The sequence below is a fragment of the Marmota marmota genome, unplaced genomic scaffold (genome assembly GCF_001458135.2).
Source record: "Marmota marmota marmota unplaced genomic scaffold, marMar, whole genome shotgun sequence".
Lineage (NCBI taxonomy): Eukaryota > Metazoa > Chordata > Mammalia > Rodentia > Sciuridae > Marmota > Marmota marmota.
In genome coordinates, this window is record NW_025999871.1 from 2,065,875 (window position 1) to 2,084,919 (window position 19,045).

Sequence of the window (19,045 nt, forward strand, 5' to 3'; positions counted from 1 at the left end):
TGCGACGTAGACAGCAGCACTGGGAGAAAAAAGGAGCGGGGGGGGAACACCTGTCAATCAGCGAGATCTCCTGACTAACGCCTGTCCATCAGCAGGACCCCCTGGCCAATCCTGGAGTTCAGCCAACTCCCCTGACCAACTCCAAAGGGACAAGGGACCCTAAAAACACCTTTTCCTGTCCCAAGCCCTTCCCTTCCAGCCGTAAGCCCCATAAAAGTCCAGTCCAGTCGAGCTTCCGCGGTTTCTCCTCAGACCCTTCTCCTGTCCACTCTGTGGGTCTGATAGAGTTCCCACGGGCAATGATATCTCAATAAAGCCTCTTCGGCGGCCCTTTTTAAATCTGCCTCTTTTGGTTGCTGCCCTCCTCACCTGATCTGACAATTCCTTTCAGGGATTCTTCAGGGATCATTTCTGCTCCACCTGAAAGTTTAATTTCTTTGAATTCAAGTTACATGGACTCAGTTATTGAGCAAAAGCACTGTTATAGTGGGGAAATTATCTTCTTAGGCATTGAGATGGGTGATAGGGTTGAAGGATCTGGTCTGCATGTTTTGGGAAGTGTATTATATACTTAAAAAATGCCTGGTCCCCCAAAGCACATCCTGGTCTTGCCACTTACTGCTTCTGCTTGTAGAGGCAGCACTTTGTGAATGTAAGCTCTGGCTGTGTTTGCCCCAGCCTGACCTTGTGGGGGTCAGGTTGGCAAGAGTGTTAGCAGGGCCTGTGGGATTGCCACAACAAACCCTTATCACACAAGCCTCTTGGGATCCTCCCTGGAGGGTTTTATAGTAAACTTTAAAAAAGAAGAAGGAGAAGGAGAAGGAGAAGGAGAAGGAGAAGGAGAAGGAGAAGGAGAAGGAGAAGGAGAAGGAGAAGGAGAAGGAGAAGAAGAAAAGAAGAAGAAGAAGAAGAAAAAAAAACCAAACCCCACCTGATGTTTACTTCCTATGATAATGAAAACAGCCAACAGGGAACTTATAATGAAAGGCTCATTCTTTGCAAAGAGTACATCCATTAATAGAAATGCTATTATCTTGATCAATTCTAATGTGATCATCTAAATGAGTTCTCATCTCTGGAACTAATTACTCTCTTGTGCTGAGAAGTAAGGATTATTGTTGATTTAGTACCAAGGGATTTATTATTTTCAAGAATTCTTCAGGGATCATTTCCTCTCCATCTGAAATTTTGATTTCTTTGAATTCAAATGATATAGACTCAGATATTGAACAAAAAGTGCTGGTAAATGAGGAAATTATCTTCCTGGGCATTGGGAAGGGTGATGGGGGTTGGAGAATCTGGTTTGCATGTTGGGTGAAAAGTATTTATGGAGTTAAAAAAAATGCCCAGCTCCCCCATCCTTGGCCTCAACTCTGTGGTGTGAGGTGGCTTGGCAACCAAATGTGATATAACTTTATATTCATTTTATTTTTAATTAACTTTTTTGAATTATAGTGTGATACTGATATATCTTATATATGTCATTTGTATATATTTGTATGCATACACATATGGATAGGTGTATACACATGTAAGTGTAGTATTTATTCTGAAAATAAATAAATTTAGACTTACATGAACGCTACAAGAATAATAAACAGCATACCCCACAGTATGTTCTCAGCTTCTCTTGTGGCTACTGTTTTAAATAACCATAGCATAATTTGCAAAACCAGTGAATTAAAATTGATACAATGAAAATAACAAACTATAGGTCTTACTCAAGTTTCATGACCTTCCTCACTAATGTCCAATCCAAGGTCCCACAGTGTATCTGACTGCCATCTCTTCTTTGTTTCTTTTGCCTCTCCAATGTTTCCTTAGACTTTGTCTTTTATAACTGGACCCTTCTTGTTAAGAATGCTACTTACTTCTCTTATTGAATGACCCTCAGTTTGGGTTTGTTGGCTGCTTGCTCATTATTCAATGGAGAACATGCATTTTTGACAAGAATGCTAATGAAGTGATGCTCTGCACTCTTCAGAGCATCATATCAGGGAGGTGTATACTGTCGATCCATCTTATTAGTGATGATGTTCATCTTGATTGGCAAGGAAAAGAATTTGAATTAGGAGATGATGGGGGAAAAACATGCCACAACCAGCCTGGGTGAGGGGCTGGGCTCTGCTTTGGGAAGTAAGTCTGCTTATTGGCATGCCTTCAGGGGGATTTTTCCCCATAAGGACTTCCCCTACTTGGGTTCTGGCTATGGGAAACCCCTATCCCTCATTACAGTATAGAAAATATGGCTGGCTAGACAGGATTGTTGTGGCTTTGGTTTCATTAGTTCTGTGCTCTAATTCGTTTTCTCTAACACATTTGACCGTGACCTATAATAATAACAAGAAGAATGATAAAAATAAACAACACTTACTGAGCCAGATACTGTTCACTAAATGCTTTCTATTCAGTATTTTTAACTTAATTCTTATGATGTATAAAGAAGATACTATTATTAAGTTCATGATTTTTTAGATAAAGGTATTGAAACAAAATGAAACTAAGAAGTTTATCTAGAGTTCAAACTTCCTAAGAGGTAGTGTCTGGATTTAAGTCTCCTGGCCCCACACACCAATGGCCTCTCACTGCTGAAAGGTGAAAGGACTCATTACACATACAACCACACACCCCCAGCACACGCTATACACTGCATGTACACATCACACACACTTATACACCAAAAGCATGCACACTTACGTACCACATGCATACACATCCACATCAAATATTATGCACGCTACACACCCCTATACAACACATGCCACATACACACATCACATACACTATATATAAACCATACAGATCCACAACCATGTAACACACATCACATAATACTACACATACCCCCACACCACAAACACTCTAGAGACCTACAACCCTATAGCACACACCACACCACATACACTATATACATATATAGCACACACCACACACATATCACATACACATTCACCACACACACACATGCACACACATACCAAATACTATACATTATATATACCACAATAAACATATCATATATATATATATATATATATATATATATATATATATATATTCACACACTCATGCATATACCCTACACACCCCAGATACAAATCATATGCATATTCATGCACTCTCATTGCTGTATATACAGCAATATACAAACTCACATAAGCAAGAAAAAAGTTGTGCAAATGGATTTATCTCTTCCAGGTGTGATGCTCTGAGATTTTGCCTTGTTTTCTTTGATTTTTTGAAATGCTGGACATTGCTCACTACTTTACTGATTCTCTCCAGGGGAAAAAAAACACTGCCCAAGGTCAATGCAACTGAGAGAAACTAGTGCTATTCTCTCCTCTGTGTATCAACACAGGGGCCTGACAGCCTGAGGGTATGCCATGGATATTTCTGAGAAAATCTGTGACTATAGGTGTGGCATATGGGTTACACTTTTTGGATTTCTCCACTGATTTTGAGGATGCTTTGTTCAGAGATTTGATATTTTTCTTGCTCAATAAGAGATATGTACTTTGACAAAGAGTCTTAAGATTATGGTCTAAGACACTTTAAAATAAGTTTTTAAAGAAAATTCTAGCCTCCTATAACCAAAGATTTTATAGCTAATTTGTATATTTTTAGGTGATGACCAACAGATTGAAAACTCCTAAGTCCTTTTTAGTAGAGATTTGACTCAAAGGTTTGGAGCATCTAAATCCTGGACATCCAAATTAAGGCCTTTCTTTTTCCTGGATGGTAATCTCCAAACCTTTCCAATAAACTTCCTGATAAGAATGTCTTTGTTTATCTGTGGACTTGGTCCACCCCAGAAAGTCTATGTTAACAACATGATTTATGATGAAGGCCTTGGGCCATGAAGTGCTGACTTGACCTATGGTGGGGCAGTGGATGGAGGTCAATCACACAGTGGTCAATCAGCTATTTGACCACATCCCAGTAAAATCCTAGGCTCAAGTGAGATTACTTAGTTGACAATAGTCTGTGTGTGCAGTCATGAACAGTTGCTGGGAAAAAGAACACTGTCTATACTGTTGCACTGGAAAAGCACAAGTAGAAGCCTGTATTTGGTCTTTCCTTGGTTCTATATGTGGTTTACCCTTGCTGATTTTATTCTTTCCCTAGCTTCACTGAGGTATTGCTATGGTTTGGATATGAGGTGTCCCCTAAAAGCTCACACGTGAGACAATACAAGAAGGTTCAGAGGAGAAATAATTAGACTATAAGAGTCTTAACCCATCAGTGAATTAATACCCTGATAGGGATTTAACTGAGTGGTAACTGAAGTGGTGGGGTGTGGCTTTGGGGTATATATTTGTATCTGGCAAATGGAGACCTCTCTCTCTGCTTTCTGATCATCATGTGAGCTGATTCCCTCTGCCACACTCTTCAGCCATGATGTCCTGTCTCATCTTGAGCCCTGAGGAATGCAGTCTGTTGTCTATAGATTGAGACTTCTGAAACTATGAGCCCCCAAATAAACTTTTTCTCTCCTAAAATTGTTCTGCAAATACTTTAGTCATAGCAGCAAAAAAGCTGACTAAAACAGGTATACTTGAAATTTTAAAACTGCCTAATATTTAAGTATATGCTTTGATGAGTTTGGATGTATGTGTACAATTGTGTTACCATCACCATGATCAAGGTGATAAATTTTTCCATCACCTGCAAAAATTTCTTGGTGTTCCTTTTTTTGTTGGTTTTTGATGGTAAGAACACTTAATATGAGATTGATCCTCTTAACAAATGTTTAAGTGTGCAGTACCTTATTATTAATTATAGTCACTTGCCGCAGTCTGGCTGGGCACAAAATAACTGAGCCACCACAAAAACCTTGTAGATTCAAACAGCAGCTCTTTATTCCTGAACTGTCACCGGCACTCTACACGCACATTCTGGGAAAAATCCACCCTCCACTGGGCTCTGTGTCCCAAATACTCTCAGAACCCCGCGAGAACTCCACGGGAACTCAAGGAGCGGGCGCCTGAGGCAGCAGGATACGCCCTATTCCCAGCAGGATCCACCTTAAACCTGGAACTGCCCTATTCCCAGCAGGATCCACCCTAAACCCAGATCCACCCTAAACCCGGATCCACCCTGGTCCTTGAGCAGGGTCATCTTTCTCAAACATTCATGCAATGTCACTGCAAATGACCTGGGTCCAAGGCAAGCCCATTTCTACAATGGAGAGTCCTCCCTCTAAGCAACATTGGGTAGGCTGACAAGGAAATTGCCATGCGTCATTCCTACTTGGCTATGGCTCTCAGCAGTCACTATGTTTCATAACATCAAAAAGGAACCTATTTGTCATTTATAACTATAATTTTATATCCACTTATCAACCTATACACGTCATCCTCTTCCCACCCTAGTAACGACCATTCTATCGTCTACTTGTATATACCTGAATCATTTTTAAGCTTTATTGAAGTATGATTAACAAAATTGTACATATTTATAGCATATATTTGATATATATAAACATTGTGATATATATGTGTATACACACACACACACACACACACACATCGAGAAGTGACTAAATCAATCAAATTAACATGTGCATCACCTCACACATTTATCAGTGTTTTTTGTAGTGAGAACTTTTCAGTTCATTTTATTTAAGTTCTGCTATGGTTTGAATATGGTTTGTCCCCTTTGAAACTCACACTGAAATTTAATCCCCATCATTATTTATTAAAAGATGAGACCAAGTGGAACCTTTAAGAGATTAGAACTGTGTCCTAAATAATGAATTTAACAATTCATTCAATTAATGGATGAACAGGTTAATGGGTTATTTCAAGTTTGGGTCCACTCAAGAGTGGGTCCAAAGCTATTTTGGCTAGGTCTATTGTCTGAGTCTCACCATTGTGTTGCTGCCTCTGGATTTTGTCAACACGAAGGCTATAGTCAGATGAGGCCCTTTGACCTCGGATCAGAACTATGAACCCAAAATAAACCTTTTCTCTATAGCTTACCCAGCATGTAGTATTGTGGGCAGAAAACAACAACAACAACAAAACTAAGATACTCTCTTTTCAATATATAATACATTATCATTAAGTGTAGTCACCATGCTGTACAATAGATCTCTATTATTTTGTCTCACTGAAACTTTGTACTTTTTGACAAACTCATCTGCCAACTCTTTCTCCTCCCTTGCAGCCTCTGGCAATCATCATTTTTTTAGATTCTATATATAAGTGAGCTCAGAATGTATTTGTCTTTCTGTGTCAGGCTTGTTTCACTTAGTATTTAGTTGGAGTTTCTGTTACAGGAGGTAAAACAGAACTTTTGGTTGAACCCTTCCTAAAACACACCAAATTGTTCTCAAACCAACGATCATCACTAAGTTGCTCCTTGAAAATTTTCTTTCCTTCCTTTTTCAGTACTCAACATTGAATGCAAGGCCTCACATCTCTATCACCAAGTTATAGCTCCAGTCCAGATCATTTATTTTCCATAAAATAGAACCCCTGAACTTGGGCCTCTCTAATAGAAGCCAAGAGGATACTCAGGCTGCAGTTCCCAAATTCTAGAGAAAGCCCATTTCTTTATTCAAACATAACTCTATACTTCTTCATTGAGATTTGTCNAAACTTGTGATCTTCCTGTCTCAGCCTCCTGGTTAGCTGGAATTACAGACAAGTATCACCACACCCATCTTCTAGTTGCACTTTTATAAGTATTCTAAAAATATGTGTCAATCTCCTAAAGCAAGCTAGTATAAACAAGCTATACCAAGTCTTTTTATAAAGTTTATGCACAGCATAATACACTTAATTTAAATAATTATTCCAATTTTTTCTTTAAAGCTTAGCTTATTTCTTACTAACACAATTTTAAAATAAGCATTTTCCCCGAAAATTCTGGTTTAACAGGCTGAAATTTTCCCAGTTCCTATTCCACTTCTTATTTTCCCTGCTTTTACCTATATTTTGAAATACTTTTCAAAAGATTTGACTTTGAATTATTAATGTGGCTTAATTCAAAGCAATGCGCTGAAAATGTCTAGCTGGGCTCTTCATAACTGCATAAAGATTTAGACTTGTCCCTGACCTTTTGATTATATTTTAATAAAGTACATGTGCAAGTATCTACATTATCGTAAAAATTTGCACTAGATCATAAAGATCTCGAAGAAGCAGGCATCAAGCACACTATGCACATAGCACATTATTTCCTGTTCATCTCACCCCCTCTCTGGCCCCATTTCTTTGATACCCCTAGTTCACTCAGATTCAGCCATGGTGATCCTCACAGCTGGGCTAGGCTTGCTCCTACTTCAGAGCCGTTGGTCGTGCCATCCACTCTGCTTCAAGTATTTTTCCTCTTGAATTCCTCATACATTGCTCTTCATCTTTTGGCTTTCCCTCAAATATACCTTCTCACTGAGGTCTTCTCTGAACAAACTATTCAAAATTGGATTCGCTACAGTCTTCTCCCACTCTTCTCTATACACTCTTCACCTACTTTCTCTCCATAGCAATTTCCACTTTCACATACCAGTATATTTTACTTGTGTATTTATTGTCTGTCCCCCACTCCCCTGGAATTTAAGCATAATGATGATAGCAGGGTTTTTTCTCTTCCCCTTCCCTGCCGCCTTCTTTTTTGCCCTTTTCTTCCTCACTGTATTAGCAGCAGTGCCCAGAGCAGTGACTGCTACAGAATGGACTCTCCTTAAACTCTTCTTGAATGAATAAGTGAATGAGTAAATAAGGCAAAGGTTCTGGGAAAGAAAGCAAGATAGAAAAAACTGCACCACCTTGCCTAAAATAGTACCCACACCTTCCCAAGGTTCATCCTCTATCCTTTTAATTTGCTTATGTGTGAACTGAACAAACTTGGATGTGCCCCAAATAACCATGATACACACACACACACACACACACACACACACACACACAGTTTTTTTTCTGACTCAGGTGTTTTGGAACCACACTTTACAACAACCAAAAACAAACAAACAAACAAACAAAAAAACCACCCAGGTTAAATAGTGGTTGGAAACGCAACAACAAAACCTTCACTACTGGCCCTCTTTTTGGATGTTAACGGATTTGGGCCCTATTTGGGATTTTCGTGTTTAGACAAAGCTTTCCGGGTCAAGGAACTGTTTTCTCTGAAATTCTACACACCTAACGGGCTGCCATGTTTCAGTGCAATGAGAGGTTTGGCCTTCCTGGGGACACTGGAGACTTTTTAGTTGTTATAATTGGAGTCTTGGGAGTGTAGCATGCTACTGGAATTTAGTAGGTAGAAGCCAGGGATGCTCAACTTCCTACAATTAAGGTTATGTTTTTAACAAGTAAAAATACAGGTATTAACAGGGTCTTCAGAGGAAACACAGGGACTCCGTTTTCTGAAATCATACCCACAATGCCCAGGCCAGCCCCTACAATAAAGACCTATCCAGGTAAAAATGTTAAAGACTGTGGAGGATGATAAACCCAAGATCAGCGGTATCCAAATCCTATTTGCATTAAGGTCACCTTCGGGGTTTGGAAGGCACAGATTATTGGGGCCCGCCCACAGTTTCCGATTCCGGGAGGTTTTACTACTTTTAGTTTTGGGCCACAAGTGAGAACTACTGCCCTAGAAAGAAAGAGGTCATGGAGGCCCCACCCCGAGTAGAGGCTGCGCAAGTTTCTAGGTGAGAACCGAGGAGAAGCCAGGTGAAAGTTGCCCGAGGATCTAACCCTCTGGGGTATTGCGATGCTGGCCACTCGGTTTCAGAGGCACTTTCAAGTTCTCTCTAGGCGCCTGGGAGGTTCTGCCATCTCTATGATTGCCCGGGCGGGGGCGTGGCCTGCCCGGGGGCGTGGCGTGTAAGGCGGGCTGAGCGCCCGAGCACTCTAGTGATGGACGTTGCGCGGCCGCGACACCCAATGCCAAGGCTGGCTCAGAGGTCTTGCTGTGCTTTCCTCGGTGCGTCCAGTACAGTCAGGCGAGGCTCAGGTATGGCCAGCCCAGGTAGGCGTTACCCCGCTTGCACGGCCCGGTTTTTATGCGGGAGTAGCGGAACCTGATGTTGCATTTTCTCAACAGTGCAGTCAGCCTTACTGCTAGTTAGGTGCGGAGAAGTAGGGAACAAACCAGGAGTAGGGAACAAACCAGACGGGAACAATAGGCCACCACGCTGTGAGCTCTGAGGGTCGCAAGGGGGCGCTGTGGCTGCAAGCCGGCGGGGCCGGCTGAGCTTGCAGTGTAGTGGGGTGGGTGTGACTGAGGCGGACTAGGGTGGGATGGAATGTGTGCGGGACCAGGGCGGACCTGGTTCCGAGAGTGGAGCGTAGGCCAGGCCGAACTGAAGAGGGTTGCGTTATATGCGGGTTGGACTGGTCTGGGGCAGGCTAAGGGGTTTGGGAGGGGTGCCCTTCAGGGGCCGGCAGCTCAGTGCGCAGACGTGCAGGGGCGGCGCGTTTTGGAATTGATTTGTGTCTGCTTTTCTGTGGAATCGCTGAGGTTTCAGAGAGTCTTTGTAATCGCTGAGGTTTCAGAGAGTCTTTGTTTCCTCTTCTTGCTGTTTCTCTTTTGATACTGAGATAGGGGCAGAGAGCGGTGCTCTTGTCTCAAAAAGGCCCCTTCTGAGCTGTTTTGCACCTGGCTTAGCTTTGAGTCATTTATATTTATAAAATATCTTTAAAAAAGACTGTCGTCTTGAAATATTTTCAGAATTCCAGAAAGTTGCAAAGGTAGTACAAAAGAATTCCCATATAGGTTCACCCAGATCTCCCACTTGTGAGCATCTTTTTAACAGAAAGAACAACAACAGCAGAACCATGTCCTATAATATCCAAGCCAGGATTTACTTGCATTTAATTATCTTGTCTTCTGGGAGAAATTAACATTTTCAATAGTAGAGCCCACTCCTCTTCTCCCCAAGACCCTTCAGAGTGGTTCTGGCAGCTCCAGGTTTAAAATCAAGGTTCTTTTATCTTTGCTGGTGCTCAGTACAGTTGAAAAGGTCCACCTAGTACTCTGGGCAGTTTTGGCGCAGGTGACCACCCTTTGCTCCACTATGTAGTCTCTGCCTGTAGCTGCCTCTCAGGCTGGCTTCTTGCCCTTTACAGGCTCCTCCATTCCTCCTTCCCTCCTTCCCTCAGATAGTTTCTAAAGACTTCTTCCTTGGCAGTCATCTCTTTCAGTGTGCGTTTCCTTCCCTGGTAACCTCTTAAGATTTTGAGCTTTCCGCAAATCCTCAGAAAATGCACCAATTAATGACTCCAGGCCAGGCTGTTTCTTGGTCCCAGGCCCACAGAGTTTGTGGTCTGCTGGATGCCATTCTGGGTAATGCCCCAAACATTTTTGTCTCAGTATGTGCCAAGTGCAGCATGTGCTCACCACACCTGGCTGCCTTCTAGAGCTCCCAGCCTCCATGAATTGCACCTCTGTGTTCCAGCCATATAGACCTGAACTCCAGTAGGTGACTCTGACCAGCCTGTCTCCCTTGCCTCTTAAACAGTGATCTATATTTGTTGCTATTACTTTTTAAATCCCACTTGGGTAGGTTCTTTTCTTCTGATAAGCATCACTCAGTTGTATACACAGCAGTTAGAATAAGCTTGTTAAAAATGCAAATTTGATGGTTTTGTATTCTGTCTGTAATTTTATATATATATTAAAAAAAGGCCTTAAAAGGACAGGTTCAGCCTTTTCTTGGACCCTTTCACCCAGATTCCCTACTCTTTTCAGACTGGCATTTCTTTCCCTTCATATTCTTCTGTTCCCTTTGCCTGGGATCCTGTTTCTTGCCTACTCGGGGAATTCTTGCTCTTTGTGTAGCTCTCCAGCCAGTCATCCTTTCTCTGGGAAAGTGTTCTTTCATTTCCTTGACGAGTTCCAGTTTTTGTTTTATGCATCCTAATCTCCCCCACCCCATCTCCTTGGTAACCCTGCCATAGCTGCAGTTTCAGTTTTGTACATGTGTGCCTGGCACCTAGTAGATACTTTATGTGCTTGGATGAGGGAGAGGTGGGGTACCTAATATGGGTGCCTAATAGCTTCTATCTGGACATTATTCCCTTTTGGAATTTGCTTAATCTGGGGGTACACTGTCCTTTGTCAGTTCTGTCAGGCAGGGCAAAAGGGATAGAGGGGTTCACATGAGGAGATGGAGGGCTAGGGAGCAATTTGAGAACCACTAAAAGTGAAAATGAGGAAGTGTGGTCTAAGGACCACAGAAAGGGAGATGGGTTTCCTGCCTAGCTGTCGCTTTCCCAGCCAGCTGAGTCCACTGTATTAGACTCTCCACTGATAGACATTTCCTGTGTATGGTTTCAGAGAATCTTTAAGAAGTATGCTTTGGTTAGCTATTTCCTAAATAGCTATCTCAAAGCCAGAAAGTGAAGATGAAGATGAAGATGAAGGCCTACAGCAGGATGCTGCTGGGGTGCCCTGGAGTGTGACTGTTATTTCCGGGGCACTAATAGTTTGTTTATTGGGGCCTACTGCATGCCAGAAGCCATATTGACTTCTGAGGATCCAGATGGGCTTAATTCTCAGATGGGTCATTTTAGTCATATTGTGATAAAAACTGGGATAGAAGAATCCTTTACTGAAAGCTTGGTGGATGGAGAAAGGTATTGCAGGGTCATCTAAGCTGAGGTGGTGGCTGTGAGTGCCTTGATCTTATTCTAGAGCCTGATTTGATTGTGACCTGGGGAAATTGGAGCCCTCTGTGTAGATGTTAGCGAGTGAATGAGGCCCGCCAAGGGCATGGCAGAGGAAGAGGTGATGAGCTGCCAGAGGCAGAGCGACTGTGAAATGGTAACATAGGTCACGTTTCCTGCCCCAAACCTGGCTGAACTTGGGGAAAAGGTCACAGTGTTTGACTTTCATCAGACTTGTACCAAAGCACCTCTTAATCATGTAGGGTATTTCTGTAGCAAAATGTGTCGATAGCTATAATTGGTTAAGGAAATACAGATTATAGAGAACCTCAGATCAATTCAGGTTTGCTGCAACAGTTTGTGGCAAACTTTTGAAAATGTTCAGTTTTCAGAATTTTTGACTATTTTAATTGCAAGGGGTGTTGTGGTTCTTAACCCATTGCTAATATTCCGTGAAGCCAGGTCTTTTGTGTGTACTTTATACACATTCATGCACGTTTTCTCAAGAGAATGACAGCAGATGACCATTTCATAGGTGAGGAGATAAGGGCACAGAGAAGGTAAATGACTTGGCAAGGTTGCACAGCTTTATCTCTGATGGTTCCATATTCCACATTCTTACCAGGCTTCAGGCTTGGGAGTGGACAGGGTGGGGGAATTTGAAGGACCAAGACTTTCTCACACACATGGCATTTACCTGCATGTCTCTCTTGCCAGCCATCATTGGTGCCAAAGAAAGTCAGAACAGAAGAGACTGGAGCTCTGTAGACACTGTGGTCACATACCCAGATTCACTGAGGGCCAGTGGGGACTAGAGGCTGTGATTCCTGGAACTTAAAGTCTAGTCTGATAATGAGCTTTTCTCATAAGTCTTAAAGGAATTTAAGTGTGATGTCAAGTGGACCAGAGGTAGCAGTCAGGGGCATCGTGTGAGGCCAGGATGTGGGCTAGTTGGCCTTTGAGAAAGTTTGGGTAAACAATTTCAGAAGGCTTCTATAAGGACATTCTTCATAAAGGACACAGGTAACTGTTCATTTTTTTTTTTCCTTCTAGCTGTGCAAGATGTATGTGCTCTGGAATACCACAGATGGACGTCTGCCTGCCAGTCCTTCATCTCTACAGAGCAGTACTCCTCCTGTGGGGCACTGAGTGGCTTTGCCAGATAGTTTGTATTTCTTTGCCAGGGTCCCCGTGCCTGTTCGTGTTTGTGTATGTGAATGGTACATACCAAAGCATGGAACAAGAACAAAGTAAAGATTAATAAGCAAGTCTGAATATCCTACTCAGTTTAAGAAATAGAACCCTACCAAAATTTTAGATACCTCCAAGTGTCTGCGATAATTGCATCGTTTCTCTTCAGAGGTAACCACTGTCCTGAAGTCCCTCTTAATCATGTCCTTGATTCTCTTGATAGTTTGGCCAGGGGAGATCCTGTTGCTTTGCTTATTAAGATGTAATTTTTTTAAAAAATGACCTTCATTGTCTTACAGGTTCTTAGACTCTGAATAAAGATAGTCTCGCCTTCCCGGTTCATCATGGCTTCACCCTCAAGGTAGGAGTGCTTTTGAATGAAATGCTTTTAAAAGTATTTACTCCTCTCTGTTTTGAAAGGCCAACCTAGTGACATTTTTAGCCTTTAGTCCTTCTGGCTTCACTAAACAGTTGGTGTTTAGAAAGCATGAGGGAGGAGAGGAGAGACAAAGAGAAGAACAGAAGAGATGAGACAGACGAGGAAGTATATGTGGTACAAACTGGGCGTGTGGCAGCAGCACATACGCTTGATATAAAACGCAATTTTACTTTCCTCATCTTTCAAGGTAAAGACCACAGATGGTGGTTGCCCATGAGGCTGCCTTAGTCTCTTCCTGCTTTCCCATGGCCACAGGGAAGAGTCTGGTACAGAACCTACAGGATCTGGGGGTGAGCAGGAGCTCAGGTAGCAAGTGAGACTGGTAGAGGCCCGGATCTGCCCCTGGGAGCTGGGTGAAGCTGGGGTAGAGATGACATGGAGATGGCCACATCCCCCCAAACTTGTCTCAGTCCAGGGTCCACAGGAAGGGCTTTTGGTTTTCTCTCCCTTCAGGCTGGTCTGTCTTCCTAGTCCACACAAAGCTCAGATGGGTGAAAAACTTACTTTTCTAGAAGTCAGCTTGGAGGAGGTGAAGTTACCATATAGGAAGAGATACTGGAGTGAATCTCTAATGCAACCTGGACTCCAGAGTTCATGTGCAGGTCTACATGGAAATAGGCTCCATGGTAAATGCTGCATCTTTCCTCTGGGGTGGAGGGTCCTCAGTGTGGGACCTGGAAAGACACAGGGCCGCAACAGGAGCATCCATGCCCACCCTCCCACCAAGTCTATTCTCACAGTTGATGCTTTTATAACCTAGATGTGACTCTTTGCTGTCTTGCTCCATCCCCCTTGGGGTTTCCTGGGATAACTGAATACCACCAAAAGTCCTGGCCTGGGCCTGTGGGGCCTGGTTCCCACTGCTTCTGCTCTGTCCTCACTGTAACTTCAGCTTCAGGGCCTTGTGCCTGTCATTCTTTCTTTTTTCCTGAGACATCCTGTCTCTAGCGATCTGCAGGGATAACTCCCTCATTTGTTCAGGTCTCTTGCTTCTGAGCCTTCATTCTCTTTTTTTTTTTTTTTTAAAGACAATTTTTTAATATTTATTTTTCAGTTTTCGGTGGACACAACGTCTTTATTTATTTTTATGTGGTGCTGAGGATCGAACCCAGCGCCCTGCGCATGCCAGGCGAGCGCGTTACCACTTGAGCCACATCCCCAGCCCCATTCTCTTTTCTATTTAAAATAGCACCCCTGGTCTCAGTCCTTTATCCAAGGATGGCATTTGTTGCTACCTGTGTAGCTACTTGCTATCTGTCTCCTCCAGTTAGAACTAAGTGCAGTTTGAAAGTAGAGTTTTCCTACTCTGAGCCTCTGGCCAGTGCCATTAAATATAAGGAACTCTTGTCATCTCTTTGTTACCTATGTCCACAGGGTGAGAGTTTGAATGGCAGGGAGGTTTTCATGTTTTCCAAATCTGTTCAGCTCCTAAATTGCAGTTAATGTGCAGCAAGATGATCAGTGAGAGAGCCATTTGGAAATCTGAGTCGGTTCAGTTCTTGAATTTGGGAAATGAAGTTCAACTAGGGAGAGTTTGAGAATTTGGGAAGTGAGGGAATCTTGTTTGTCAGATAAATCAGACACAGGGAAGATATAGGTAGGTCAAACATGAGAGCAGAGCTTCTGGGGCCACTGAGTCCAAATCTGAGGGGACAGCCTGGGTGTCACTCCAACTGGACTTCCAATTGGCAGTCGACTGTTATCTGGGGTGAAGACATTGGGACCTGGATTTATTAGTAGAGGGGATCCTCTACTTGGAACACTATAAGGGAAAGGGATTACATAATGCCTCTTTAGAGTGCCTCTCATAATTAAAATACTTCTGCACTTAAAGGTGTAATCTCTATTAACTGGAAAGTTTATCTACCTGGTGTTGTACCTGGTGGATCCAAATCTGTGAGGCTGTTTAATCTAAGGTGCCTCCCAGTGGGCTCCTCTTTCCAGCTGAAGTTTTGCCTGTCCAGAGTAGCGCCTCCCTGACTGTCTTTTGTCATTGCAGAGTTGACACTGCTAGAAGAGGTGCCCGCTCAAAGGTGAAGTCCACTAAGCTGCTTGAGGTTCTGAATGCTTTGGAGGAGGAAGAGTCTGGCAACAACAGGGAGGAGATTTTCATTGCGCCTCCCGACAATGCTGCAGGGGACTTCACAGATGAGGATTCTGGGGATGAAGATGGCCGGCGAGGTGCTCAACTGCCTGGCAGTATGCTCCATGCTTCCGTTGTGTCTGAGGACTCTGGCACTGGGGAGGATAATGATGACCTGGAGCTGCAGCCAGCCAAGAAGAGGCAGAAGGCAGTCGTGGAAGCTCAGCGTGTCTGGACCAAGAGAGATATTCGACCAGAGTTTGGCAGTTGGACAGCATCAGATCCGCACATTGAAGACCTCAAAAGCCAGGAACTAAGTCCCGTAGGCCTCTTTGAATTGTTTTTTGATGAAGGAACAATTAATTTCATTGTTAATGAAACCAATCGTTATGCTTGGCAGAAGAGTGTCAACCTGGGTCTCACAGCCCAGGAATTGAAGTGTGTTTTGGGCATTTTGATTTTAAGTGGGTATATCTCCTATCCAAGGAGAAGGATGTTTTGGGAAACCTCTCCTGACTCACATCATCATCTTGTGGCTGATGCAATTAGAAGGGACAGATTTGAACTGATCTTCTCATACCTCCATTTTGCAGATAACAATGAACTTGATGAAAGTGATAGGTTTGCCAAGGTCAGGCCCCTTATCGTCAGGATGAACTGCAATTTCCAGAAGCATGCTCCCTTGGAAGAGTTCTATAGCTTCGGTGAGTCCATGTGTGAATACTTCGGGCACCGGGGATCCAAGCAGCTGCACTCAGGGAAACCTGTGAGACTTGGCTACAAAATCTGGTGTGGGACAACCAGCAGAGGGTACTTGGTGTGGTTTGAACCTTCACAAGGCACATTATTCACCAAGCCAGACAAGGGCTTGGATCTCGGAGGCAGTATGGTCATAAAATTTGTGGATGCGCTTCAGGAGCGTGGCTTTCTGCCATACCACATATTTTTTGACAAGGTTTTTACAAGTGTCAAATTGATGTCCATTTTGAGGAAAAAGGGGGTGAAGGCCACAGGAACTGTTCGTGAGTACAGGATTGAGCGATGTCCCCTCAAAGATCCCAAAGAGTTGAGAAAAATGAAGAGAGGCTCATTTGATTACAAAGTTGACGAGAGCGAGGAGATCATTGTGTGCCGCTGGCACGACAGCAGCATGGTCAACATCTGCTCCAATGCTGTGGGCATAGAGCCTGTGAGGCTGACTAGCCGTCACTCGGGAGCGGCCAAAACACGAACTCAGGTCCACCAGCCATCACTGGTGAAGCTCTATCAGGAGAAGGTGGGGGGTGTTGGCAGGATGGATCAGAATATTGCCAAGTACAAGGTGAAGATCCGGGGCATGAAGTGGTACTCGAGCTTCATTGGCTATGTTATTGATGCTGCCCTCAACAATGCATGGCAGCTGCACAGGATCTGCTGCCAGGATGCACAGGTGGACCTCCTTGCCTTCCGGAGATATGTTGCCTGTGTGTATCTGGAGAGCAATGCTGACATGTCCTCACAAGGGAGGAGAAGCAGGCGGCTGGAAACTGAGAGCCGCTTTGATATGATTGGGCACTGGATTATCCACCAGGACAAGAGGACCCGATGTGCCCTCTGCCACTCACAGACCAACACCCGGTGTGAGAAGTGCCAGAAGGGCGTCCATGCCAAGTGTTTTAGGGAGTACCACACCCGGTGATGGCAAAGGTGTGCTTGTTTTGGTTTATAATGGGGTGTCTACAGATAATTACATCCAGTAGTTAGAGCACTTCTGTTTTGTGTAGGAAAAAGGACCTGAATTCTTAATAACTTGGTTTTTTATTTTCTCCTTATCCCCATTATTATTATCTTTTTTATTATTGTATATGCCTACATGTAATATAAATTAATGTTTATGTTAGTAATCATGAATGTTTGCAAATCTGTATTTTGTACCATTATTTATTTAAACTTATCCAAATAAATAAAAATCTTGCTTCGGGGTATGTTTAAGTTCTGACAAGAATGATCAAAGAGGCCAGTTGCGGGAGCGCACACCTGTAATCACCCATAATCACAGTGATTAGGGAGGCTAAGGCAGGAGGATTGAGAGTAAATAAAATACAAAATAGGGCTGGAGATGTGGCTTAGTAGTTGAGTGCCCCTGGGTTCAATCCCTGTACTTCTCACCACATAAAAAGAATAATCAAAGAAAAACTGTATGAATGACACAAAGTTTTGCTATTGTATGCCATGGTTTGTAATCTAAAATATAGGCCATAGTACATATTTCTTAAATTATTTATTTCATATTACTTAAGACTGTCCAGGGATAGTTAATTCACTTTGCATTTATTCAGAGTGCTAGAGTTTCAGAGTTCATATTTTCTTGATAAAAATATTTCCCTAATGTACATATATGGAATCTATTTTTATAACCAACACAACATAGGATGTTCAGCATAATTTGTTAAGAGCCATATGTATTTTCCACTTATTTAAATTCCAAATTTATAAATTCCTGAGCTTAGGGCGAACTCATTGAAGTAAGGAAACATTTTTATGTTGGAAAACCTGGTGTGTATTCCAGAATATTAAAAGATATACATGTAAAAATTGTGCATAGAAGTAAGCTCAAGAGCAAGTTGAGTATGTTTTCTTTGGGAAAGAAAATAGCAGTACAAACAAAAAAAGTACCCAACAATAGATTCAACTGTATAGAAGTATAAAATTTACATTCATTAATTAAATGCAAAGAAATTGAGAAAATATGTTCCAAGTTATTGCATTTATAATAATATCCACAGTGAATAAGGACCTCATAAACACGTAGATGGCAAGAGAAAAATGTGTAGTGTTGTATAAAAAGACAAGTGATGGAAATGAGAAATGAACAGTGAAGATCTATAAGGGACTGTGCTGGTGACAGTGAAAAGCAAAGAAAAGCAATTGCCAGATACCCCACTCCCTCATCAAATGCATTTGTTCTAAGTAATTACTGATGGTGTGGATGGGGAAAGGTGGCAGCCCGGTGCAGTACCTGAGGAGGTATAAATCTATATCACCTTTTCAAAAATTGATTTTTTAATACATGACAGTGGAATGCACTACAATTCTTATTACACATATAAAGAATAATTTTTCATATCTCTGGTTGTATATAAGGTATGTTGACACCAATTCATGTCTTTATACATGTACTTTAGATAATGATGTCCATCACATTCCATCATCATTGCTAACCCCATGCCCCCTCTTTTCACCTCCCACCCCTCTGCCCTATCTAGAGTTCGTCTATTCCTCCCATGCCCCTTCTCCCTACCCTACTACGAGTTAGTCACCTTATATCAGAGAAAACATTCCGCATTTGCTTTTTTGGGATTGGCTAACTTCACTTAGGATTATCTTCTCCAACTACGTCCATTTACCTGCAAATGCCATGATTTTATTTTCTTTTATTGCCAAGTAATATTCCATTGTGTATATATGCCACATTTTTTTTACCCATTCATCTACTGAAGGGGTTTTAGATAGGTTCCAAAGTTGAGCTATTGTGAATTGTGCTGCTATAAACATTGATGAGGCTGTGTCCCTGTAGTATGCTGTTTCTAAGTCCTTTGGGTATAGACTGAGGAGAAGGATAGCTGGGTCACATGGTGGTTCCATTCTCAGATTTCCAAAGGAATCTCCATACTACTTTCCAATTTGCAGTCCCATCAGCAATATATGAGTGTGCCTTTATTCCCCACACCCTCG

General features: G+C 42.5%; 1 protein-coding gene across 2 annotated transcripts; it reads left to right on the top strand.

The window, feature by feature from the left end:
- Window positions 1–8,824: 8,824 nt before the first annotated feature.
- Pgbd2 (piggyBac transposable element derived 2) lies at window positions 8,825–17,295 on the top strand. Of its 2 annotated transcripts, none has more exons than XM_048785014.1 (4): window positions 8,825–8,979; window positions 12,672–12,980; window positions 13,109–13,170; window positions 15,248–17,295. In XM_048785014.1, exons 3-4 carry the CDS (start codon window positions 13,154–13,156, stop codon window positions 17,007–17,009), a joined length of 1,779 nt encoding a protein of 592 aa, XP_048640971.1. In that variant the 5' UTR covers window positions 8,825–8,979; window positions 12,672–12,980; window positions 13,109–13,153; the 3' UTR covers window positions 17,010–17,295. The 2 variants fall into 2 exon arrangements, with proteins under 2 accessions (XP_048640971.1, XP_015361918.1); XM_015506432.2 differs by having other exon boundaries at window positions 8,826–8,964.
- The last annotated feature ends 1,750 nt before the right edge of the window (window positions 17,296–19,045 follow it).